The 25645-nt window shown below is 36.4% G+C and overlaps 1 protein-coding gene across 1 annotated transcript in view; it reads right to left on the bottom strand.

Annotated features, from left to right (window-relative positions):
* Mcr (macroglobulin complement-related) overlaps window positions 1-25502 on the bottom strand; it is a 40214-nt gene extending 14712 nt beyond the window's left edge. The window contains exons 1-29 of the mRNA XM_090110593.1: window positions 25271-25502; window positions 24577-24950; window positions 23787-23967; window positions 23106-23277; window positions 22378-22490; window positions 20944-21084; window positions 20188-20368; window positions 19528-19703; window positions 18970-19119; window positions 18361-18585; window positions 17648-17825; window positions 17023-17198; window positions 16257-16367; window positions 15679-15819; window positions 14800-14949; window positions 14176-14315; window positions 13644-13807; window positions 13043-13266; window positions 12541-12717; window positions 11854-12036; window positions 10911-11147; window positions 10391-10575; window positions 9810-9912; window positions 8820-8981; window positions 8308-8409; window positions 2605-2791; window positions 2079-2233; window positions 997-1068; window positions 489-650 (exon numbers count right to left, since the gene is read on the bottom strand). Coding sequence (XP_089966719.1) covers window positions 489-650; window positions 997-1068; window positions 2079-2233; window positions 2605-2791; window positions 8308-8409; window positions 8820-8981; window positions 9810-9912; window positions 10391-10575; window positions 10911-11147; window positions 11854-12036; window positions 12541-12717; window positions 13043-13266; window positions 13644-13807; window positions 14176-14315; window positions 14800-14949; window positions 15679-15819; window positions 16257-16367; window positions 17023-17198; window positions 17648-17825; window positions 18361-18585; window positions 18970-19119; window positions 19528-19703; window positions 20188-20368; window positions 20944-21084; window positions 22378-22490; window positions 23106-23277; window positions 23787-23967; window positions 24577-24935 — 4707 coding nt within the window. The 5' untranslated portion in view covers window positions 24936-24950; window positions 25271-25502. The remainder of the gene's footprint in view (window positions 1-488; window positions 651-996; window positions 1069-2078; window positions 2234-2604; window positions 2792-8307; window positions 8410-8819; window positions 8982-9809; window positions 9913-10390; window positions 10576-10910; window positions 11148-11853; window positions 12037-12540; window positions 12718-13042; window positions 13267-13643; window positions 13808-14175; window positions 14316-14799; window positions 14950-15678; window positions 15820-16256; window positions 16368-17022; window positions 17199-17647; window positions 17826-18360; window positions 18586-18969; window positions 19120-19527; window positions 19704-20187; window positions 20369-20943; window positions 21085-22377; window positions 22491-23105; window positions 23278-23786; window positions 23968-24576; window positions 24951-25270) is intronic.
* Window positions 25503-25645: the final 143 nt, after the last annotated feature.

Genomic DNA, 25645 nt, shown 5'->3' with positions numbered 1-25645 from the left:
ACGCCACGCCACGCCACGCCACGCTGGGTACGCACCTCAATGCTCTGCATGACGGCCAGGTTGTGGTTGTCCACCCGCAGCGAGCGCGTGGAGCCGTTGAGCGCGACCGCGTCCACGCTCACGCTGAGCGCGCTCACGCCACGCCACGCTCACGCCACGCCACGCCACGCCACGCTGGGTACGCACCTCAATGCTCTGCATGACGGCCAGGTTGTGGTTGTCCACCCGCAGCGCGCGCGTGGAGCCGTTGAGCGCGACCGCGTCCACGCTCACGCTGAGCGCGCTCACGCCACGCCACGCTCACGCCACGCCACGCCACGCCACGCTGGGTACGCACCTCAATGCTCTGCATGACGGCCAGGTTGTGGTTGTCCACCCGCAGCGAGCGCGTGGAGCCGTTGAGCGCGACCGCGTCCACGCTCACGCTGAGCGCGCTCACGCCACGCCACGCTCACGCCACGCCACGCCACGCCACGCTGGGTACGCACCTCAATGCTCTGCATGACGGCCAGGTTGTGGTTGTCCACCCGCAGCGCGCGCGTGGAGCCGTTGAGCGCGACCGCGTCCACGCTCACGCTGAGCGCGCTCACGTCGCGCAGCCGCTTGCGGTTGGTGTACTCGATCAGCGCGCGCAGAGCTATGTACGTGTCCTGTACGGATAAAATATAATTTAAAAAAAGAGCGCGTTTACCGAGCAAGTGTGTCAGAAGTGTTACTCCCTTAGCAAGAATCAATGATACCAAAACGTCGTCTTACTCAATGACGTATTGCCATGACGCGACCTTGAAATTTTACTCTCAACGCGCAGAAAGAAAGAAAAAGTTTTTAGGATAATAAAGCATTCAAAAGCGAGTCATTTTATTAAAATCTTGCTCCAGTAATAAAGTTAAACACTTTAGAGTAAATAAAGTTTCATAAGAAATCTTTGTGACATTTATTTAATTTTAACTTAAAAATGTACAACAAAATTAATAACAAAATTTTGAGAAATCTCACCTGAGTAGACGCCCAACCACCTTCCTTTAGCCTTTGAGAATTGAGCCACATAACGATTGGTTCATTGTTATCCTAAGGAAAATTAAAATCCCATTATATTATGAAAAAGCAAAATCTTAAATGAATATAAATACATACATAATATATAAACCTCAATATAAAAAAATAGTTTGGAAAATCCAAAAGTGCATAATTTTTTTTTAATAATTATTTATTAATTATTATTTTTGTTTATTTAATAACAATTAAACCACATCGAATCAGACCCTGAAAAATGAAAGGGTTCTATTCCTGAGCATACTCAAGCGTAAGAGAAAAAAAAAAGACTCGATTAGTAAAGTATTTCGGTCGCTATCGTGTTAACAAGAAAATCCTCCGCACATACAGACACACGGACGTCCAAGACAGAACTTTTTTAAACTGTTTTTTAACTAGTTTAAATAACACAAGTCAATAACTGCGTTAAAAACAACCGACTTCAAACTTGCACTTGCAACATTTACAAATACAGACAAAAATGCTCATAAAATAAAAACTACTGGGCCTATCCGAATAAAATTTTTATGGGACCAATTCGACACCATCCCGCATCGAACAAAAAAAGAATCACGTAAATCGGTCCAGAAACCACGGAGTAATCGGTGTACACACATAAAAAAAAAAAAAAAAAAAAAAAAAACATACCGGCCGAATTGATAACCTCCTCCTTTTTTTGAAGTCGGTTAAAAAATGACATCAAAAATATCATGAATGTTAAAAATAGTGTTTTTTCTTAATATGTGTGTGTATGTATTATCTTACAAGTGCAATGTATGATACATAAAGACATTTTAAGTTTGAAAAATCAGATGTTTTGCGCGAAGTGACAGTAGTACCCACCTCAACGCTTCGCTTATGAGGCGTGCAAAACTGATCTTAAAAAACGATCATTTTGCGATTCATGCAAAATTCTCATATAAATTTGGTATTCACCAGGGCTGTCTGCTGGGACCTTTGATTTATGTTATTTATAAATTGGTGAAGTAGTAGTTTTTGAGTTGTAACTTAATAATTTATGACAAATTTGGTTTAATTTCACTTACCTGATGATCCATACAAGCTAGAAGCGCGTACGCAGTTGTAGCAATGTTGTTCGAGTCATATTTGTAAGGCAGTCGGGGTAAGAGGAAAGGCTTTTGGTTCTCCATTTTGTATGGCGGCGCTGGCACAGGTTCTTGACCCCAGTATATTAGACCACCTTTGGAACATATAACATACGTGTTAGAAATTATGCCAGTATGGGAGAAAAAGTTTGATTTTGCGAAATTCGTCTCGTGGCGGTAATTAAAACGAGAGTGAATGGCAGAAGTGACCAAGGGTTAAGTTTATGTCTTATATTATGTTTATTATATAAGCGAATTGGTATATGCTAGCCGCGCGATGTTAGGGATGACAACATGGAATTTAAAGAAAAATTTAACAAATAATTTTTGACGTCGTTTTGTTGTTTAAGTATTTTTTACGTAATCAGTATATGCAAAACTACAAGTCTCTTCAAGCTCAGTACACCACTAGTGTGACACCCTGTATCCACCGCCAGTGGAACATCCTGTATACACGGCTACGCACCTTCGGCCCGCTGGCGCCGCTTGAGCAGGCGGTAGGCGTGCTCGGCGCTGGGCGCCTTGGCGCAGGCGAGCGCGTAGGCGGTGAGCGCCAGCGCGTAGGGCGCCGCCCACTCGCCCAGCAGCCGCAGGTGCCGCTCCAGCCACGCCACGCCGCGCTGCTGCGCCGTCGCCACGCGCGCCGTCAGACCCTAACCACACGGTTATAAATTATAGAACGCACACTCGCCCACACGCACAAACAAACAAACAAAAATACTTTATTGTGCACCACAGAGAAAAGTACAAGTAAGGACACAATACATTGTTAATAAAAGAGCACAACAGGCGGTCTTATCGCTCAGACAGCGATCTCTTCCAGACAACCTGGTGGACAAGGAGACGCAGTGCAAAAGTAATAAAATAAACAGGGCAAAACGTACGCAAACACGGACGCACGCACACAGTAACGCCCGCCCGCCCGCGTTTCATTGTACATGATGATCACATACACACACACACACACGTAAATAACAGAACCTTGCGATGTCATTTGTGTTTATGTGCGCACACACAAACACACAAAATAAATTTTATTTTATTTGTATAAGAATATAACAGTCATACATGCTTTGATATAAAAAAGTTCTAAAATTCACAGTGACCACACAACATGTTATTATTAAAAAAAAACAAACTTATAAAAAAAACAAGCCAATAATTATTAATCAAACCTTGTATGCATGACACCCACACAACAAAACAATTAATAAATTCAAGTAAAACATACTCAAATTTCGACGGACCGAAGGACGATTTTTAAAAAACACAAGATTTAATTTACACGTCTTTAATTAGTGCTTTCTACATTCAGAATGAATTAAACTAAAACTTAAACTAATAAACTTATCTCTAAACAAAAATGCAGCGTTTGAAGAAATACAATACGTATGCATTAAGGCGATGCAGGGTGGCCATAGTTTGCTGCGTTAACAAATATGACATCGCTCGCATGTACTGCGGGTGGCCCCGATATAACTCCTCCATCCTCAGTTTCAAGAAAATCTGAAGGGTTTTCTTGAATACATATTTTTCTTAATTTAGACTTAATAACTATGACGATTACAATTATAATTACGATTAATACAAAAGTTATAATGTTAATCACTCCGACGGCACTATTCACTGTACTATTAATCTGGTTTTCACTATTTTCACTATTTTCAATTAAATGCCTGAGCATATTTATGTCAGTTAAATTTGCACCTTTCAGGTTAACAGGCTTCCTGTCGGTCTGGGAGTTCATCAAATTTGGTAATATAATTTTTGGTAAACTTGGGTATATAATATCATTTCCATTCGCTTCATATTTCTTTAGTGTTATATCTCCGATTTTCACGTAGCAGCCAATCTCGTCTAACGCCAATAAATAAGTACCACGAAGAAATTCTTGGGTTACCTCATTTTCACAGACCTTAGTAAGTACTGTTTCCAAATTTACGTAAAGTATCCATCTATTTGGTAGAACATTGTCGGTTTTCACGTCATCTATGGAAATGGGAATCGGCTGACAACTGGAAACATTTGTAGATAGTCGCAGAAGATCGGTTAAACAATCGTCTTTGTATAGTGTTGATGTCAGTATTTCCGGGCATAGGAACCGGTCTTCGTCAATTTCTTTGCATGGTTGTGAAAGTGGCATCGTTTTCAACCCCTTCACAAGGATGTAAGGGTATTTGGGAAGGATAAAGGAAGTCTGACCTTTTTCTGTGTTAAATATAGGTAAAGGTATTATTTTAAAATATGAGTAAATATCATCAGTAATTAATGGAATAGTCATTACGAATTTTATTTGACTTTGTTTTACATAAGTTTGTACTTCTATTAATTGTTCAATTTTAAGAACATTATCTAAATTTACTGGAAATGGTAACTTAGAGCTAGTTTCAATATTTTTTAATAAAAGTAATAATTCCTTCGTATCTACAACGGATTGGTGTAAAAGTTTAATTTTACTAAAAGCTACAGCAGTTTCAATTTCACTTAATCTAACGTAAATGGACATAAAATTATGTAAAAATGCAGAATATGTATGTATAATTTCATTAGTCTTTTGATGTAAATTTGTGTCATTTAAAAGCGAATCAATTACATTTAGCTTATTCTGGATTGCAATGAAATTGTTATTAGATATTTCAGCCACATTTAATAACGAACCCACCATCTCAGTAACGATCGTCATCTTATGTATTATAGAGTCTTGTTTAGTCTTTAATTTTTCAATAGTGTTTTCAAATTGTATAGCATCTTCGTTGTCGAGGTTACCGGTGATAATTTTTATAACTGAACCAAGTGGATTTAATAAACCACGTTTAGATCTAGAAGACGGAATTAATTGTTCAAATTTATCAATAGTATAATTCATATGATAATCTGTTTGTATTTCTGTTGTAATAAAATCGGAACCTAACGATTTTACATCAATACAACTATGAACCTGATTTCTAAATGATAGATAACTATTTATATTAAATTCTAAATCGTCATATATTATCTTTAAATCTAACACCTTAATAACTCTCCATGTGTCATTGCTGACGACTGCATAGCCTTCACGGAGGGGTAGTATTCCGGGATTCCGTTTAATCTGGTGCAGTTGAAGGCCCTGAGTTTGGATCACATGGATCGTCAGAAGCAGTAACCTGCGGAGGACGCTTAATGTATTTAATTGGAACTTTAGTCTCACGATTGTGTGTCGTTACTGGCACAATATTTCTATGGATTGGTCCCGTGATCTGATATGTAGGCCTATCTTTAGCACGTCTCGTGTTAAATCCTTTAATGTAAACTGAATCTCCTATGTCTATGTTAAAATCATTTTCACCGCCATGCTTATCCTTAATAACCTGTTTCTTATGAATAATTTCGTCTGTAAGATATTTGTATAAGAATTTTGTGCGTTTGTGGTGATCTTTTACAAATTGTTGAGTTAATTGTTTATTGAAATCTACAGCTTGATCTAGAATCAGCATGCCTTCCGTATCAAGATCGCGAGCTGAATGAACCGTATCTATATTTTCGCTATTATTGTTAGTCGCAGTCAAGGTGCTGCTTTCCATGGTTATTGTACTACTATCAGGTGACGGAATCGAATATGGGGACCTTGGGCGATTATTTTTAGTGATAGGCACTGTTCGGTCTGAATCAGACGAAATTGTAATCGGCTTCAGGGGTCGGTCACATTTTCCCGCCTGATCGTTACTAACTTTTACTATTTCATCGGTGAAGTGTTTTTGAAGATTTCGCTCCTTTTCATCTACATTAACTTTCATTAACACGTCGACTATTGCTGCGGGCATACGAACGCTTTCACGAAAAGTCTGAAAATCTAATATAGCGTCACCGTTCTGAAGGTTAGTTGGAATTGATACTCTAGTTTCTGAACGAGGCTCTAAGGTGATTTTTAACGGAGGGTTATATATAATCGGTATTTTGGCGTTAAATGTTTCTAAAACTTGGTGCTTCATATCGATATTTGCATCTAGTTTCTTAAGTAAATCAGATCCGATTAATCCATCATACTTACTGTCTACATTGTATACATAAAATTTGTGGGAAAGTGAGCTTCTAAAAGTTTTTAATAATGGAATTTCTATAACCTCATCATGAGTGCTTTGCGCATGGGTACTAACAACTGTAAATTGTTCATACTGTTTTTGATCTCTAAAATATTCTTCCGCTTTGGCCGGACTTATAAAGGAACGACTGCTTCCTGTATCTATGAGAAACTTTGCTTTTATTTCGGGAACTATAATATGTGGTAATTTTAAGAAGCTGTCACAATAATTTAAATTAATTATTTCACTGTCTCGTCGGAGGCCGGTAACAGGAAATTCATTATTGTCATTAAAATTGCTTTCAATTACTTCCGGATCGGTATACTCGTATAACTCGTTCGCGGCGTCTTCTTTATAATCTAAGGGTGAGTTATCGTAATTTTCATAATTTGGTTCATCGCAGTAATATATGTTATGAGTTACGTTTTGCCTCATAGGTGCTGTACGCATTGATACATCGCTATTTAAGCCGGGGTTCGGTACCTGGGCATGTTGTATGCCAAATTTAAAACGAGGTTGGTCTATTTGTTGATTTGGGATTCCAAATTTATAACCGGAATTTTGAAAAGGTCGCAATTGGTGATTATTATTAGATTGTGTGCCAAATTTATAGCCTTGGGCTTGTGGTGTTTGCCTTAACTGTTGAATAAAATTAGGTTGAGGTGGTTGCATTAAATTTTGTTGGGGTTGTTGGGCGAAATTCGGTCTATAACCAATTGGCTGTTGAGGACTGCCATATTTAAAGTTTTGATTTATAGGCATTGTAATAAAATTAGGTTTGAATGAATTTTGGAAAGTGTTTTGAGTTATAGGTTTTGGCTTACTAATCTTTGCGTTATATTGTTGTATATAATTTACTTCTTCCGTAACTACGCTAAGTGCATTTTCTAAGTTTTTACAACCCCTTAATCTAACAATCCGGATCATGTCCTCCGGGAGGTTGTACAGAAAAACATTTAACGCAGTATTATTGTATATGATCATTTTCGCGGCTTTGACCCCTTCATCTGTGAAGCGGTTCACCTTTGAAAATAGGGAACTTTTTACGTTTTGTATTCTGTGGCAAAACTGTATGTAACTTTCACCTTGTTTTATTTTTAACCCTTCTAACTCTAATGCTATACACTCTTCCGATCGCGGGTCTCCGAAATGTTGGGTAAGTATTTCTTTCAATTCAGTCCATGAAGTTATATTTTGGTAATCACTAAGCAGTGAAGCTGCCTTACCGATAAGCCTGCTCGTTATGGCATGGTATACATATAAGTTTTGTGCGTTATTACTCGCATCTTGGAATGACCTTATAATATATTCACTTTTATTGATAAATAGGTTTAACAGTTTTTCATCCCCATCAAATTTGGGGATGATACATAGTATTTCCCTAGGAATGAGCTTAATCTCTTCCATTTTGCGTAGTTTTATCGATTAAAACACGAAATTAATGAAAGTAACACTTAAAATCACTAACTAATAACTAACAATTAAAATTAAACACTAAAAATTACGACTTATCACGATAATTGTAATGAACAAAATCAAATAAACGTAATGATTAGGCCGACTATTTTGGGTCGGGGATTTCGTGAAAAACAGGGACTATGAAAAACAGGAGTGAAGAGGTCTACTCACAGTCTGCTCGCTCCCATGTCCTTCACTTATGATCCTGAATGCTCGTCCTTGAAGTCTCCGTACGCGTTTCACTGCAGCGATTCAGTTTTTTACGCGTACGCGTCGCGGGAGTTATTTATATAGTTCGAGGATACTCGTCTGTACCGCACTATCACAGGTCCTTAATTATGGCTTTACTGATAGCTCGGCAGCAGGATATTATCGAGTATCCTACCGGCTGCGCCACTCAAATTTCGACGGACCGAAGGACGATTTTTAAAAAACACAAGATTTAATTTACACGTCTTTAATTAGTGCTTTCTACATTCAGAATGAATTAAACTAAAACTTAAACTAATAAACTTATCTCTAAACAAAAATGCAGCGTTTGAAGAAATACAATACGTATGCATTAAGGCGATGCAGGGTGGCCATAGTTTGCTGCGTTAACAAATATGACATCGCTCGCATGTACTGCGGGTGGCCCCGATATAACTACATACCTCTCTGACGCCTATATCCTTGAGATTCTTGACGGATTCCAGAGTGATAACCACTTGCGCAGTCAAAGATATATTCCGCTCCAATATTATCGAGTTGTTCACCTGCAACAATAAAACAACGTGAAGTATTTATTTGAAACTGTGAATTACAATCCATGCAATACATTCTAAAATACCGTTTGTTTATTTAATAAAAATCCTGCTACATATCAATTTTTTCACCAGCAGCAATTTACATTATTCTTAAATGAGATAAATTTAAATTCTAAGCAAAATAAAATATCTATACTAATATTATACAGCTGAAGAGTTTGTTTGTTTGTTTGAACGCGCTAATCTCAGGAACTACTGGGTCGATTTGAAAAATTATTTCGGTGTTAGATAGCCCATTAATCATACTAATACATATCAACAGGAGCGGGGCCACGCGGGTGAAACCGCGGGGCGCAGCTAGTAATCGATAACAATGTAATAATTTCATGAGTTTAAGCGTGATTTTTTTTGTTATCTACCTCTCTCCCCCGTAGTTGCGCGCCCGCCTCCCTATACAGCTGGCTGTCCTTCGGCACCGCTATAGTCGTGTTAGCGTTGCGGTCCGGCAGCCACGTCACCTCGTAGAACGCGCCCTCGGGGCTCTGGTGCTCCAGAACCCACGACACCGCCATTGATATCACCTACAAATATAAATACAATTTTTATTTTAACGTGATACCGTTTTTAAAATCGTTTTAGTCGGGTGGCATGTTCAGAAACTTGTGTCACACCAAAACCTCACGAGCGCGATCGCAGGTATAACGAGAGAGAGACGGACCGATCTCCCGTCTCATCTCGAGCGCTGCCACTACATTATGTTATCACGTAAACATCTCGATCGTAAACCTACTTTACAAACAACCAATTTTTTATTTAATTTTTCTGTGATTTTATGTATGTTTCATTGATTATTATTTGTGACATATCATTTTTATATTTTATGATTGTGAGATTAATTTTATGTGTATTATTGATTTTTGTGTATGTATTGTGTTTAAATTGGGTCTTGGTTACTCTTAAATAAAGAATTTATTATTATTATATTTATAAATACAATTTACACTTTGTATTGTTATTATTTATAGTAATAGAAACACACAATTCACTAGTTCCACTTTAATAATTTTTATTACAATTAACTACGACCGGTTTCGAAACATCATCGTCAGGTATGTTTAAATATAAATACGTTAAACTAAATGAATATTTGGGAAATTATCAAGATTAAGAACAGGAGACAGGTCTAATAAACGTGATAGAGGCACTTCAAAAATCAATATTATAATGGAGACGTAAGGTTCGAAAAAAATATAAATGGAAATCTGGACTATACAAATAATATAACTGTAACCGTAAAAAAAACTGTAAAAAAGGAAAGGACCATAAGTAACTGTAGCCCGAAAGGAGAAAATTAAATAATTTTCAATTAATTTTTTATTAAATTATCAAAATTAAATTCATAAACTTACATTAGGATCAATGTAAATGTAATTCTCCCATTCGTTGAAGGATGCGTCTTGGAAGATTTTAGCGCAGAAAGACGTCAGCCAAACGCTTGATGCAGATTGGTTCCTAATAAAAAATAATAATAATAAGCATTTCTGCATATTTTAAAATTAAAGTTACAAAATTAGAAAAAATAACATCGTTCACGTTCATGTGCAGTTGTGCACGTCATTATAAAATAAGGGGGGATTTCGTGCTATTTCTTATTCATTTTTTTTTAAATCAGTCAAAGACAACATTCTAAGATTCCTTTTTCAAACCAGGGGCCTTAGACAAAGTAACAATTACAAAACGATAACGAAGTTAGAAATCGCAAAAATGTATGGGATTGACATTAGATAGACCACGTGATCTAACGCGGCGTATGTCAATCCCATACATTTTTGCGATTTCTAACTTCGTTATCGTTTTGTAATTGTTACTTTGTCTACTGGGCCTGTTTATTCTGCGAGGACCGCGCTATTTTTTTATTAATTTTTTTATTATTTTTTTTACAACCAGCCAAAGACAAAATTCTATTTTTAAACTCTTATAGAACACTTACCAATCACTCCTAAACAATGAAAATGACCCGTCCGGTTTCATATACGACATTTGCCGCTGATACAGCACATTCATGTGCGCGAACGCGTCTCGCTCGAGCGTGCGGTTGCGTTGGTTGATGAGACGCATGTACAGCGTCAGGTACATGTTCGCCGCGAAACTGAACATGTTCTGCTCGCCTGACTCCTGCGGGTGGAATTTTGTGATTGTTAGTTAGTAGGAAAGAAGAAAATTTTGTAATTGACTTATTTCAAAGTTATAACAAACAAAAAGAAAAAGACAAAACAATATTTTGATAGTTCTATAATTATCTATGATATCATACAGAAGTATTGATACGTATGTTCTATCAATTCTATTTATTCGATAATATCTTAACTAATTTAGTGATTTTACTTTTTGTATTTTAAAAGATGAATTAAATATTCCTTAGTAACATAGACTACATTTTTTTAATTTTCATCCCAACTCAACTCGGTCAACATTAAAACTTATCACAACAAAACAAATAAAACACAAACCATCGGCAGATCCAACAAACTAGTCGCGTTAACAGGCATAGTCGGAAACAGGGGTCCAACCACGTCACCCACAATGGAAATCGTCGCTTTATTCGACCCGAAGACATAATATCTGTCCACTTCGTATGGAATGATTGGTGTCTCGGTTACATTGACGTGCATGTATTGGAACACGTACGCGCGGTTCGAGAGGTCGAGTAGGACAGACTGATGCCGGTATTGGGGGAGACCGTCCGCCTGGGGGGAAAAGATTTATTTTAAATTATTTTTTTTATGTAGTGTAACAAATAGGGCATTGTTATAATAATCGGTGAAGATTTTACACTATATTTAGATAAGGTAATCTATTAAAGTTTCGTATACGAGTTTTTTAACTCTGAAAGGAAATTAAATATTCTTGAAAGTGTTGAATTACATGTTTTATTGTATGTATTTAAATAAAACCATGAACGAGAGATTAATTTTTGCTGTGCACCACATTGCATTATCACAGAATAGATAAAACAAAATAAACATAACGCTTTTTCAAATTTTAGCAGCGCTTGTGTATCTTGGTCTTATGTACGCTCACGTAAACTGTATTTTTTGAAGTGAAACTTCTAAGCGCGTTGAGAGTAAACTTTCAATATGGCAATACCATCACGTCACGAAGTAAGGCGTCGATTTGGATATCTTCGAATCTTGCCAAAGATGTTTCACTTCTGCCCCCCTAGTCAAGTGGCTTTCTGTTAGCGTAGCGTTCAATAGAATAGACTACGAATGTATGAGATTGACGTAACCTGTAGATACGTTTGTCTACAGCCTACGTCAATCTCATACATTCGTAGTCTATTCTATTGAACGCTACGCCAACAGAAAGCCACTTGACTAGGGGGGCAGGCACGCTCCTTTTTTTAATATCTCCATTGATATCCCACTTCAAAAGCCCTGTATATACACTCACCTCGACCCGTATCGTCTTAGTAGCTCTGTGCACGCCGTGCAGTGTGGTCGCGTGTATGTGCACGTGTATCTGGCCGAGCGCGGCCGGCACCACGGGGATGTGCACTGTGGCCGCGTCGCCCGCGTATATGTACACGAAGAACTGGTGCTCGCCGAACGACGTGCGCGGGTTGTACGAGCGGACCTGGGTAGCAATGAATTATTAGTAAATAATTTAGGTCAATTACACTGCTAGATGATGTGATTACTTAGAAATAAGGTAGAACAAAACTATAACAGGACATATTTAAAAAAATGTGTGCGTGTACTAATGTACACACGTAAAAAGTGAAACTTCTTTATGACCTTATTTTTCAAAAAATAATTTACTATATGCAACTTTACAGAAATACGTCGAATCATGCGTGGTAGGGATAAGAAAAAGATGGCGCGTAACGGAAAAATGTCACGCGTAACAAAAAAATGTTACACAATTTTTTTTTCCAACAACCATATTAATAATAACAATTTTTATATTCAATCATTCATTTAAGTTCAAGAACACTCACAAGTTGCACAATTAAGACGGAGAAATTTAACAAAACAAAGCACTAAGTTTGCTTAAAATAGAAAGAGACAACACGCCACACAGAGCCAAAATGAAGTGAAAGTATTCCTCACAAGCATGATAACAAATGGTTTCACTCACAATGCCGTGCTCCTCGACATGCACGAACTTGTATTGCGGCGAGGCCTCCAACACGACCACCGCCTCAATGTCCTGCTGCTGGTAGTTGAACACGACCACCCGCAGGCCGAGCTGCTCGCCCTGCCGGCACTGGTCGGGGCCTTCCACCTTGATGAAGAACGGCAGCACGCCGATGTACTGGAAATTGAGTTTCACTAGCGAGCGCACTTTTTGTATTTTTTTTTATAGGATTTGCAAACAATCGCAAGATTATAAGCAGATAAAGTGATTCGCGTGTGATTTTAGAAATTTTGAAACTTCTGAAAAAAGTTCTGCTGTTTTGGAGCTACCAGTTGTGTAACTTATACGATTTTTTTATTTATTTAGAGAATTCATCGGTATCACATCTCTAGACACGTCTGTAGATGTCTATACGCTGTAGAATCGAGTCCACTCGCCCGTTCATCCACGCCTATATAAAAAAAAGGATCATTGCCCCTGTTCCCCCCCTCCCCCCACTCACAGTGCACGGCGCGGGCAGCATGCCGAGCCCCAGCGCGGGCGACATGCTGAACGCGGACACGGTCCAGTGCGCGGGCACCTGCGGCACGTCCAGCGTGAACACGTAGCGGCCGTGCGGCCCGATGTTCACGTCGCGCCACATCCACACGTTCTCGTACTGCCGCTGCACGCGGCTGAACCGGAACTTGCGGAAGTGGCTCAGCTCGTACGACGTGTCGCGCGGACCTGCAGATGAAGGAAAAGTTTGAATTTGGAACGTTGTCTCGGAACGCATGGATACAATTCAAATTTTGGAATGCTGTGCGGATTTAAGCACGCATGACACGCACGGACACGATTCAAATTAAGAACTGGTGCTTGTTGACTTTATTACTGTATTTAGTTCGTGTACAGTGGGTGGATTTAACTTAAATAAATAAAGTCATTAAATTTTAGACGAAAACTGGTTGTAGACAATTTTTCATAATCAATTTAAAATTTGGTAACTCATAAACACATTATAGATTCACCACGATAGCACCAACAGACAGCCCTATATCCGTTGCCATAGCAACGCACCCCATCACCATAGCAACACATCCCGTAACCATAGCAACACTCACAATGCGACTCGTCAGTCCTATCCGCGCAGTCAGCGACTCCATCACAATGTTTCTCCACGGGATAACAGTTGCCGTCGAGACATTCGGCGAAACCGAGTGTTAAGTTGCAGTTTGTGTGACGACGGGTTACTGCGACGTCGCTAAAAACCACTAAACCGGCGTATCTGAAAGATAAATGAGTGAATAAGCTGTTTTGCAATTTTTATAGGATAAAAGTGGTATATAAAAACATTGCGTATGAAATAGACTGGTAATAATAATACCTACAGCAAAAGTCATTCATAATTCATGTTTACGCAAATAAAACTCGCGCATACATAAATGAGATATTTTTTTATTATTTTCACAAGGAGAAATTAAATCCACAATAAATAAATAAAAAATCAAACATCATAAATTCTTTGTCAATGCAAATCCATTCTGTTTATAAGTTTACCGCGTTCAGATAGGCAGACACAGCGAACTTCTTCGCACAATTTGAATAGATTAAAAAAATAAGTGCAACAAATTTAATGATTTTTAAAGAACTCACTCAAAAGTCCTATTAGCGTCTATCCCGAAGCTTGTAGACGGGAAGTAGACCAATTCATCCGCGTCACCAAAGTGCGAGCGCCACGTGTACGCGAACGTGCCGTTCGTGGCTTCGTCGAATTGTGACATCTTTGATATCACCTGTTGATACGAAGAATGTTGTTATTTTAAAACGAATACATAAATTTTATAATTTCATCTTGTCTCAATAAGTTTTAGACAGAATAATGCCATATATTATGTAAAATTACTAATGAACATTTTCTAATAATTTTGTCTAAATAATTTCTAACAAACTAGCTTTCTGCCCGTGCCTTCGCCCGCTTTGTCTAAAACAATAAATTACATATAACCAAAACCTTCCTTTCACAACCACTTTATGTATGAAAAAACCCGCATCAAAATCCATTGCATAGATTAAAAGATTTAAGTATACATAGGGAGATACTGACGGAGAATCGTTTTATACTATACTAGCTTTCCGCCCGCGGCTTCGCCTGCTTTGTCTAATATCTAATCTATATATTAAAAGAACAGCATCAAAATTGCACAGTTTAAAAGATTTAACCATACATAGGGACAGAGAAAGCGACATTGTTTTATACTATTTTGTGATAACGTGTACCTTGGCGTATGTGAGCTCGTTGCCCGCCTGCATGGTGTAGAACACGGCGTCTATCCCGGAGAGCCCCACGTACGCGCCGGGCTCGCCGTAGATCGCCACCTCCACGCGCTCGCCCGTGCGGTGCTTGCGGTTGTTTATCGACACTGTGAACTGGATACACGCAATATTATGACTTATCTATCAATTTGCATAACATTTGTTATGCGTTAGATGAGTTTTAAATGTAATTTAAAGCCATTGAACCCCCCAAACGGCCCGATCGGACTACGACACAATAGATTTTCTATTGTGTCTGTGATTCCGGGGCCTGAGTTATTAATACTTTACGTATGCGTAAGTGGACATATTATATTTTGTGTGCGTAATTCATAAGTAAAATGTGCGTATTTGTTATGCTCATGTGTCAAAACATAAAGCATATAACTAAGCCGATGTATATACGTGCGTGTATGCGTGCGTACTTGCTTTACCTATGTGTGCGTGTGCATGCGTACCAATACGCACGTAAATATACAACTGCGTTGTGTTTATCTATGCGTGTGCGTGCATGTATGTGCTGCTATTTTATATATTGTATAAATGTGTATGTTATTATTATATATTTATTAGAAATACCAATTTACATTGTTTCATTAATTATTAATCACAGACTTATTGTATTCTTCTAAATGTAACAAACAATTATAGGTAAGTATTCACAACATGTAAATATAAATTACACAAACTGACAATTTTAATTGTATACTATACAGCGAGAAGAGAAATTAAATTATGTAACATGTATGTGTGTAAGCAAGTGTTGCTATTATAATATGTATGTTTTTTTTACATGTGTGTGTGCGTGCATCTGTGTGTGTGTATTTTTGTGTGTGCACTCACATTATTCCTAGAAATGCCATTAACAGGGAAGGTAAGCGAGTCGGCCAGCACTACGGCCCGTCGCTGCGCCGCCCACACCACTACAGTGGCGACGGGCGACATCTCCGCTGATAGCGCCACTGCGAACGTGCGGACACCCTCCTGTTTACAATACAACATGATATTGCACAATTAAATAAGATAAAATATACCTATTTCAAAAAATAATTAAAAAAAATCGCCTGTTTCATTAACTCATGCAAATTATTGACGGATGATCTGTTGATTGTAACATGTATAAAACACAAAACAGAATTAACCATATTTCACTAAATTCGTACAAATAAATAAATATAATATAATTATTATAATCTTATTTCAATTAATGAGGAACTTACATATTTTAAAATGTAACTCATCCACTAGGTACTCTAATATTTCAAACGATTTCTGACATAAATAACAATAACATTTATCATTGATCTTCTTTGATACACTAACAAATATTTTAATACATATATAAAAACCACATTAATTCTAATGATTTCGTATCAGCAAAAAATACTTTTTGCATGTTTTTTTACAAATGTCAAACATACCTGCATATTCTCCTGGCCGCTAGTGAGTATGATTCCTTTAGACATGACAACATAGCTAAATGTCTCCATGTAGAAGTTGCTCTGCACGTGGAATATTATGTATTCACCAACCTGTAACAATATATTTATTCAGTATAATGTATAGCTTAAATTTCTAAATATTTAATAACGTACGGCTGCAGTGTAATATTTCGATTTCAAAGATTAATATTTTATATTGACATTGAGAATTTTCTTTATACTTCTTCCGATTAAGAAGCTTTGAATTGTCATAAATTTATTTCAACTATATTTTGTATATCGTCCTGACGTTCACATAAATAAACATATTTAATAGCATTATTGCACGACGAAATATTTTTCGAAGTATTCACTTAAAGGTGTACAAAATTTGCAATATCATAGCATCGAAGGTCGCAATGCAGATTGATGCATCGACTGCTTAGGCGCCGTCTTATATCGTCGAATGGACTTATTCTATACAGTTGAATTCATTATTAAAAAAAATGGGTGCGTGTACTAGTGTACACACGTAAGAAGTGAAACTTCTTTATGACCTTATTTTTCAAAAAATAATTTACTACTTATATGCAACTTTACAGAAATACGTCGAATCACGCGTGGTAGGGATAAGAAAAAGATGGCGCGTAACGGAAAGATGGCGCGTAACGGAAAAATGTCACGCGTAACGAAAAAATGTTACACTAAATTTTTTTCCAACCCCGATAAAGAAGTTTCACTTCAAAAATCAAAGAAATCTACTCACCCTCGCGTTAGTAGTACTAGTGGACACTCGTATATGATGATGGTTGGGCGAGTAATGTGCAACCAAATGCACGTCAGCACTTGCCCGACCTCCGCGAGCGTCAGCTAATTGTGCATTAAGACGCACACCTGTAATACCGTCTAGGGTCTCGCGGTAGTTCGGGTCTTTTTCTAGATCTGAAATGGAATTTTCGTTAGAAAGAAAACTAAAACATTTATTTCAAGGCTTATTTAAAAAAAAAATCAATCACATTTAAGCTACTTACATAAAAAAATACAAATTTATATTTATCGGACTTTTCGATTGTGTCAGTTTGATTACCTGTATTCAAATTTGAAATATCTATTAAACGACCCCTGCACGAGCAATTAATTTAATTACTTATTGTTTAAGAAAATCATGTTTTTGCATTTCTTAAGCTTGAGTACATTATTCCTGCATTTTTCTTTCACCAGTTCTATGATTTAAATGTGAAAGAATAACAATAGACTGACTGATAGACATACAATGGAGAAGTTTACTCATTTTGAAAATAATTCACCATAATAGTGTTAAAATATAGATCAAAACTAATCAAAAACCGAAAAAATTTTAGTAAACTTTGCATTATAACAATGATACTCACGTAAAAGCTTATACAGATCGATCTTCAGATGCCACACAGCATCATGTCCGGGCACGAGCGTGGGCCGCAGGGGCTCCAGGGCTCCGCCCCGCCCCTCCAACTGCGCGGTCACTACGAGGGAAATACCCGCCGCCTGCCATGCGGGGAGCTTCGAACCGTCGTGGTATGCTACTACCATCTGCGGGATTATAATACGAATTAGGGCTGATTTTTCAATCGTTGGTTAAAACTTATTCATCGAATAACGTATTAAACTACCATTTAAAAAATGTATTCTAATTGTCTGTATTTGACAGTTTACAGGTGACATTTTAAAATGTTCGTGTAATGCTATATTGGACGGATAAATTTAAACCGAGGATTGAAATATCGGCCCTTAAAAATATAAAAACATTATCCTATAAGAAGATGAAGAAACTGATATAAAATGGCGTTTGGAAAAATTAATTATTTTATTTTATTATCCATACGTAATTTATTTTAATTTTACATATTATTATTCATTTAAAATTGTCCAAGGAGAGACTTTCTATTTGTCAACAAATGACGATTATCACAATATTTTCATTTTTCATTTTAATTACAAAAAATGCTTATGCATAACCGTAACAACCAATTGAATTGCTAATCACAAAGTGTCAATTATAACTACCTTAATTACTTAAATTATGATTTAAATATTATTTTAAATTATGTACAATAAAAGTACTCACATAAACATCAAACGGCATGCTCGGCTTGAACACCTGCAGCTCCCCACCGAGGAAGGTCACAGAGAGTGAAGAATTATATATCCTCGCTATACTGTAAGCCTCTATGACGTCATCAAGGAACGGATCACCAACGGATGCTGTGATGATCACTTCTACTCCGTCTAGAGATGGCACAAGTTGGGCCAATTCGGACATTGGGTACTTGAAGTCGTATGTACCGTTAAACTGTAGAAAATTATAAGGATATTTTTAAATTCAAATTCAAATTAAAAATTCTAATTATATTTATTTGCAAGAATGTAGTTACAGATTATAAGTAGATGATTTAATAATTAGCATTGGTTTTTTTATGCAATGTGTATATAAATATTATGTAAAAAAATTTATAAACGATAAGGAGTAATAAATAGCGGCGTTAGAAATTAATTTAGTATTGATTTATTTTTTTGTATATGTAGTAATTGATGAGATGATGTAAGTAATAGAAAATGAATACAATGTCTTAAAACTTAACAATGTACTTTTTGGTAAATCAATTAATATGAAAGTGAAACTACCAATTATAATTTATTCAAAGCATATATTGAATAAAGAAAAGAAATTACTTACAAATCTCAAATACGGCAGCTGATCATATCCCTTTGTGTTATAATAATTGTATGACGGTGAGGTCGTATAGGTGTTGTAGTTCAGGTTGTTGCCGTTGTTCGCGAAATCGATAGGGTCGGGCTTCGGCATCCAGAATGGGTACTTTTCGTCCTGTGACAATGAAAAATAATTTCGGTTGTTTAGAGTTTTTTTAGATAGCTAATACGCATTTTTTTTTTAAGAAAATTTTATAATTTCATAGTTTTAAATGCAGTTATTTGAATATTAAATAAGTTAGTAAATTGAGGGATTTTGTTTTCAATTTCAAGCCAAAATAATTCTAACATTTATAAACTCGTACTTAAATAAAAATAGGATAAAATATTTGACTATTGACGTTTTTCGTACGTGATTAAAAAAGTTAATAAAATTATTTTCGATTGTTCACAAGAATATAACAACAACAAAACTTGTATAGCAGATTTTGTTTTTGTGATTGCCAGATTTTGTGTTAGGGCAAAAAAATTGTGTTTCGGAATTTTTTTTGCCCTAACACAAAATCTGGCAAAATATACTCACAAAATTAAACATCCTCGTCACCACCTTCTGCGGATCGTACCACCAATCGGGATGGTCTATCTGATTCGGTTGTCCCGGTCTATAGTTCATGTTTCGCTGGTTGTACTCCTCTTGGCCGTATTCGAAGGGCTGGTATGCGCTCTCATTGTATAGGTATGGGTTGTAGTTCGGTCGGGCTGTGGGGGAAATTATGTTATGGATCACGATTATTTGGACAGTTTTCAATATTGCGAGCAATTTATTGATGGTGTGTTATATCGCGAGTCAGAATTTCATGTAAAATCTAATTACAGTGTTACCGTTACATATACATAAATTAGATTAGTAAAAGAAATAATCAAACAAAAATAAATTTCAGTTAATTTTAATTTTAAATTTTAAAATATTATAACATCTCGCAAAACAAATCTTTTTTTAGTTTCTTATTTTTGTTGTATAGTTTTTAAGTAAGCTTTTTATTCTTAATATCTTATAGAACAGTCAATTAGTATCATAATTAGCAAGTATGTAAACAAAAATTATTCGAAAGCATCCCACACGTCCTACGGATCGTGGATCCCGAGTACCCCTCGTATCCCGTAATTTGATGATTTCAATTGATCATCACAAGGTCCCACGGATCCCGGATCCCACGTATCACGTATCCCGGATCCTACTCACCCCTCGCGAAGGGATCCCGGTCGAGGCGCGGGTCCCGGGGGCGGTGCTGCGGCACGGGGCGCAGCGTGGCGCGCAGCGTGAGGTTGCCGCGCACGGGCGCGCCCGACGTGTAGTTCGCCATCACGCGCCCGTGGATGTACGCGTCCGTGTTGAAGAAGAACGCCGGCATTGTTATGTTCACCTGGTATACGGAACATTTTAATGCTGATATATATACAAATGAGGTAAAAACAATCTAGTTGTTTATAGGACGACATATTTGCTAAAATGTTGTTAAAAAAAACCCAAATTGACACGTAATTTCGCGTAAATAATGATCAGAGTTTATTGTATGTCGCTCAGTAGAAAACTCTGCCCAAGGTATTAATAGGCAGAGTTACACTTCGGACTGTTATTGTGAGTGTAGTTTTGTCAATATTGGTCATCATTACATCAAAATTAAAATGATAAAGTTTCACCGCTTCTTTTTTTAACCGACTTCATTTGCTTCCGCATTCAATCGCGCGCTTCTGTGATGACGTCGCTCCGCGAGTGTTATGTGCATTTGCGTGTAAGACGGATTAAATTTTGATTCATAATGTTGTTTGCAATAAACATTTCAAGTATTTGTGTTCAATCTATTCAGATATTTTCTTCATCAGACAGTCGATACACATTATAAAGCAAAAAATGTTTAAACAGCTATACTAGAATGTCAAATGTACTTTAATTAAAATCAAATTCTACAACATATTTTTTACGAATCTTTGAACTCACCTCAAACCTAGTCTGATAGTACTCCTCAACTAAGAACTGAGCCTCCTCCGTCTGTCCTAAAGCCTCTACACGCACGCGCCACTCGCCAAACTGCGGCTGTTCAGACATCTGGTATTGGAGGCTCACTGTGCCGAAGTTACTCTGTGGAATGGCATTGGTATTAAAAATCCATGGAATATGTAGTGCAAGAACTGCTTAAAGCTTTCGTATAATTTTTATGACTAGTAGTGACCTGCGGTTTCACCCGCATTGCTTCGCTCTTGTTGGTCTTAGCGTCTTAGCCTATGACCTTCGATAAATGGGCTAGATAACACCGAAAGAATTTTTCAAATCGGACCAGTTCCTGAGATATAGATAGATAGAATAGATTAATGAAATTTTGACATATAATTTACTTGAAAACAGCAACAAGACTTTTTCCTCTGGAGAAACTGCCACTTCAAGAGGAAGTCTACTTGAATAAATAAATGTGTCAGTTTGAGTAAAGATTTTATTACTTTTAGACAGTGACCACTGAGAATAGTATATAGAAAAAAGTGCGCCCTGGCAGTCAAACATATTTTATACTTTATGGTATGAAAAAGGATTACTTTATTTTGGGGTAAATTTAATCAATTTATGTGATAACATTTTCTGAATATCAATTGATTAAGACAAAACAAAACTTGCCAAAGATCAAAAGAAAGTTCGAAGTGGGAACTAATCGTCTGTACACCAACAATATATTATTAGCACACATAAATTGTAACAATAAAACTCTTTATTGCATTGCAACAATCAAAATCCTTCCATCCGTGAAAGCACTTGTAAACTTATGTCAATGGGTTTTAAGCTCATAATCTGATTATTTACGTAACTTGTTACTGTGTATAAGCTTGTCTGTTTCAATGGGAATATCGAGTATCGCCTTTGTTTCTTGGTAGAATCAAGTTCTATCATGTTTTGAATCAAGACCCTATGTCTCGTAACGTATGAGAGTCTGGAAAAATGACACTTTTATGTTTTATTTCTTCTTTGTTGTGAATTTGATCTAGATACCTGTTGTTGGAAAACTAATAGACAAGACTTTGATTTGTGTCTTTTAAATTATCACTTTTTTTTATTTTTGAAGTGAAACTTCTTTATCAGGGTTGGAAAAAATTTAGTATAACATTTTTTCGTTACGCGTGACATTTTTCCGTTTCGCGCCATCTTTTTCTTATCCCTACCACGCGTGATTCGACGTATTTCTGTAAAGTTGCATATAGTAAATTATTTTTTGAAAAATAAGGTAATAATGAAGTTTCACTTCTTACGTGTGTATAAAAAATGTGTGCGTGTACTAGACACGCACACATTTTTTTGATACAGACTTACATGATACCCTATAAGAGGACATAGGAAAAATTTGAAGGTTAAGAGTACATTTGATCAGGCTATAAGATAATACTTTACCTGTCGGGAGAGCCATCTTTTCATGATTCGTCCATTGGGATCCAAGATGAAGACATCTATGGATCTACCAAATGCTTTTAATTCTGTGTTGATTGGAATCACTCGGAATCGCACTGCAAGGAAGGAATAGGAAAGCTATACTTTTGTAATGGGAATGAAAATTCTATACCCTGAAAATCATTAAAACATTTTTCAATTGTAACTGATGTAAGTCGAAAAAAATTTCGAGAACATTAAAGAAGAGAGAGAACGAAATCAATTGAAATTTCTGAAATTCATATACATATATACACAGTATAACGAAAATGTACAGACTACAGCAGTTTTATTTATGAGCATAAATAAAACGCAGACGCACCCACAACCTGCCAACTAGGTTAGAGTGAGTGCACTAGATTTTAGATCTAGATTGTAGTTCAAATCTAAATGAGTCCATTATCATTGTGCAACACATGTAGACCGGCAAATATAATGAACTATTTAATTCAATACAATTGAATCTGTATCCTACAAAATTCTTGCTGGGTAGTTTGGGTTATAACTCGCTAGAACTTCGTAGAAGTCTATCAACTGTTAAATTTGCTCTTAACGTTTTATACAAATAACTGAATAGAAAATTGAAAATCACAAATTTGATAAAAAAAAACGCACCTTCATTAGAGATTCATCATATTCAGACAGTTTTTAAATTTTTTAATACTTTTTTTTTTCATAATTTCAATACATACCAGTTTGTCCCTGCATATAAACTGGTTTGTCCATCTGTATGAATATAGTCATGAACCTCTGCGAGAAGTCCAGCTGTGTTTCATTAGCGAATGCTGTTCCACCAAAGGGATCGTCCAAGTAGAGACCCTCTACACGCAACTTGTATTCGCCGGGCACTGATGTTGGCGGTATCTGAATGAGACATATAGTTAATTGGTATCGTATAAATACAAGAAGGGTACAGGTAAGGGAAGTAGGGTACACAGATAACTCAATCTTTTTGTGTCCAGAATAATTCGTAAATTGATAACAGCATTGTTTTATTGTCATAATAGAATTTTGATTAAGAGTCTTATGCATTAGAAAATATACATTAATGTATAAAACTAGTAACTTCACGATAAACAAATCTTTTGATCTACAACTTCGAAATTGTAGATCAAAAGTATATAAAAATTACTCTATAGTCTTGATAGAGTAGGTAGTTTTCTTTATTTGTTACCGACAAAAGCAATAATCTTTATAATTTGAAATGAAATGAAATGAAATGTAATATGTTTATTATGGATACATACAAAAATACAAATAAAAATGAAACAAGAAACTTAAATCTAACTTAAATATATGTATGCCACAATAGGCCTGCCATTCAGTGCAATACACTGATTTAAGTATAGATTAATAATTAATATGTAACTTACTCTCATATTCAGAATCTCGGGTACCCCCTCTTTCACTTTCTCAACAACATGAGCCATTTCCACGCCATTACATGAAATAGAAGCTCTTATTGTCATCTGCAGTCTTGCTTTCAGTATATTTGCCGAAATTTTATATATTTGACCTGGACGGACCATTTTTGATGCTACTATAAAATATGTACTGAAAAGAGGAAAGATTTTAGGTACCTAGACATAGTTTAAAAATTAACATTGTTATATATTACTAGATTTCCGCCCGCGGCTTCACCCGCGTTTTGAAAGAAAAACCCGCATAGTTCCTGTTCCCGTGGGATTTCCGGGATTGTGTCATTTTCCCGGGATAAAAAGTAGCCTATGTCCTTTCTCAGGTATCTAAATATCTCCATACCAAATTTCATGAAAATTGGTTCAGTAGTTTAGGCGTGATTGAGTAACAGACAGACAGACAGAGTTACTTTCGCATTTATAATATTAGTATGGATTGGTCTTGTCTAGTTTATGATGCAGTATTTAAACTTAGGCAAGGAATATCACCACATAGCTTTCATAATTTATGCTAGTTGTGTTTCAATCACTTATTTAATGTATAAACCAAAGTCCATACTCATGGAAATAGAGTCCAGAGCTAATTAAATATAATTTAAATCTATTGTTTGCTAATAAAATATGTTAAACATGTGCCCTGCTCCATTGAATACTTAATCAAGTATATATGTAATTATTTTTATAATACACAATGCACATACATCTCTGTCCTAGTGCTTATAATGTAATTACAAAATGTACTTACGCTTCATTAATAATAACACTGTCATGTTCCAATTCACCAGCTTTGAATGGTGGAAAATTTATATTCGCATCCCAGACTGGTCGAGGGGTATTCTCAGATGTATATATATTTTGATTTACATTATTACGATTATCATACTGATTATATCTTTTATCCGTTGCATAGGGATTGTCATACTGGTTACGATTTTGAAACCTCCGATTAGGGTCATATGGATTATCATATCTAGGGTCATTAGTATTGAGGTAGTCATTTGTTGGGTTGGGTTGGTTGTAATCTGTGTTGTATGTTGGTGTTGCATAGTCCTGACCGGCACATGTTTGCAATATCAGTAATGGAGCTATGTATATGAGATTCATTCTTCAATCTTATACCTGTGGGTAAATTATTATTGTGAAAGAATAAATAAAACTGCACTCTGTTTGTAATCAAAGAATTTTAAACGAACTGCAGTTATTGTATTAGTTATTTACTTGTAGAATCGTGATTTCAACTAAGGTGTTAACTTCATAAACGTTTTGTTTACTCTTTCATCTTTGACATCAACCTTTTCTTACTCAGAAACATGTATAAACTCACACCTTGCTCACACCCAATAGAAGCATAACAAAGTTTTTCATTAGCTTGACTATATACAGGTCATATTTATAAAATCTAAGACAAGATTAACCTTAATATTAATTCAATAACTTACTTAATTTTAACCGAAGTTAACGCCCATGGAAACGGTTGGCTTTGTTTTGTTTTAAACAAGAAACACGATATGCTTATAACACTGTTCACACTATATTAAATTTATTACATTAAAAGTATTGTTTAAAAGTTTCTTTTAGAAATTAACAACAAGTTCGTTACGCGGTTCCATTACTGAATTCATACGAAAAAGTAAAGCCAAAACTTGTTTCACGCAGCCGCACCACACCCGGTGAATGTGTGACAGTTAAAGTTGCCATTTAAATTATTTGAAGCGTCCTGCGTCATTTCATTGATAGAATAAATTGCCAGATTTCAAAAATAAAATAAGTCCTAAACTATCGTTTTAAATACTTTATAGTATGCATTTACTATA

Source organism: Colias eurytheme, chromosome 16, assembly GCF_061535395.1.
Source record: "Colias eurytheme isolate Ceu_HAF_F1 chromosome 16, ilColEury1 Martin Lab GWU primary, whole genome shotgun sequence".
NCBI lineage: Eukaryota > Metazoa > Arthropoda > Insecta > Lepidoptera > Pieridae > Colias > Colias eurytheme.
Note: the sequence above shows the minus strand (reverse complement) of the source record. Positions and strands in the feature narration are given on the sequence as shown.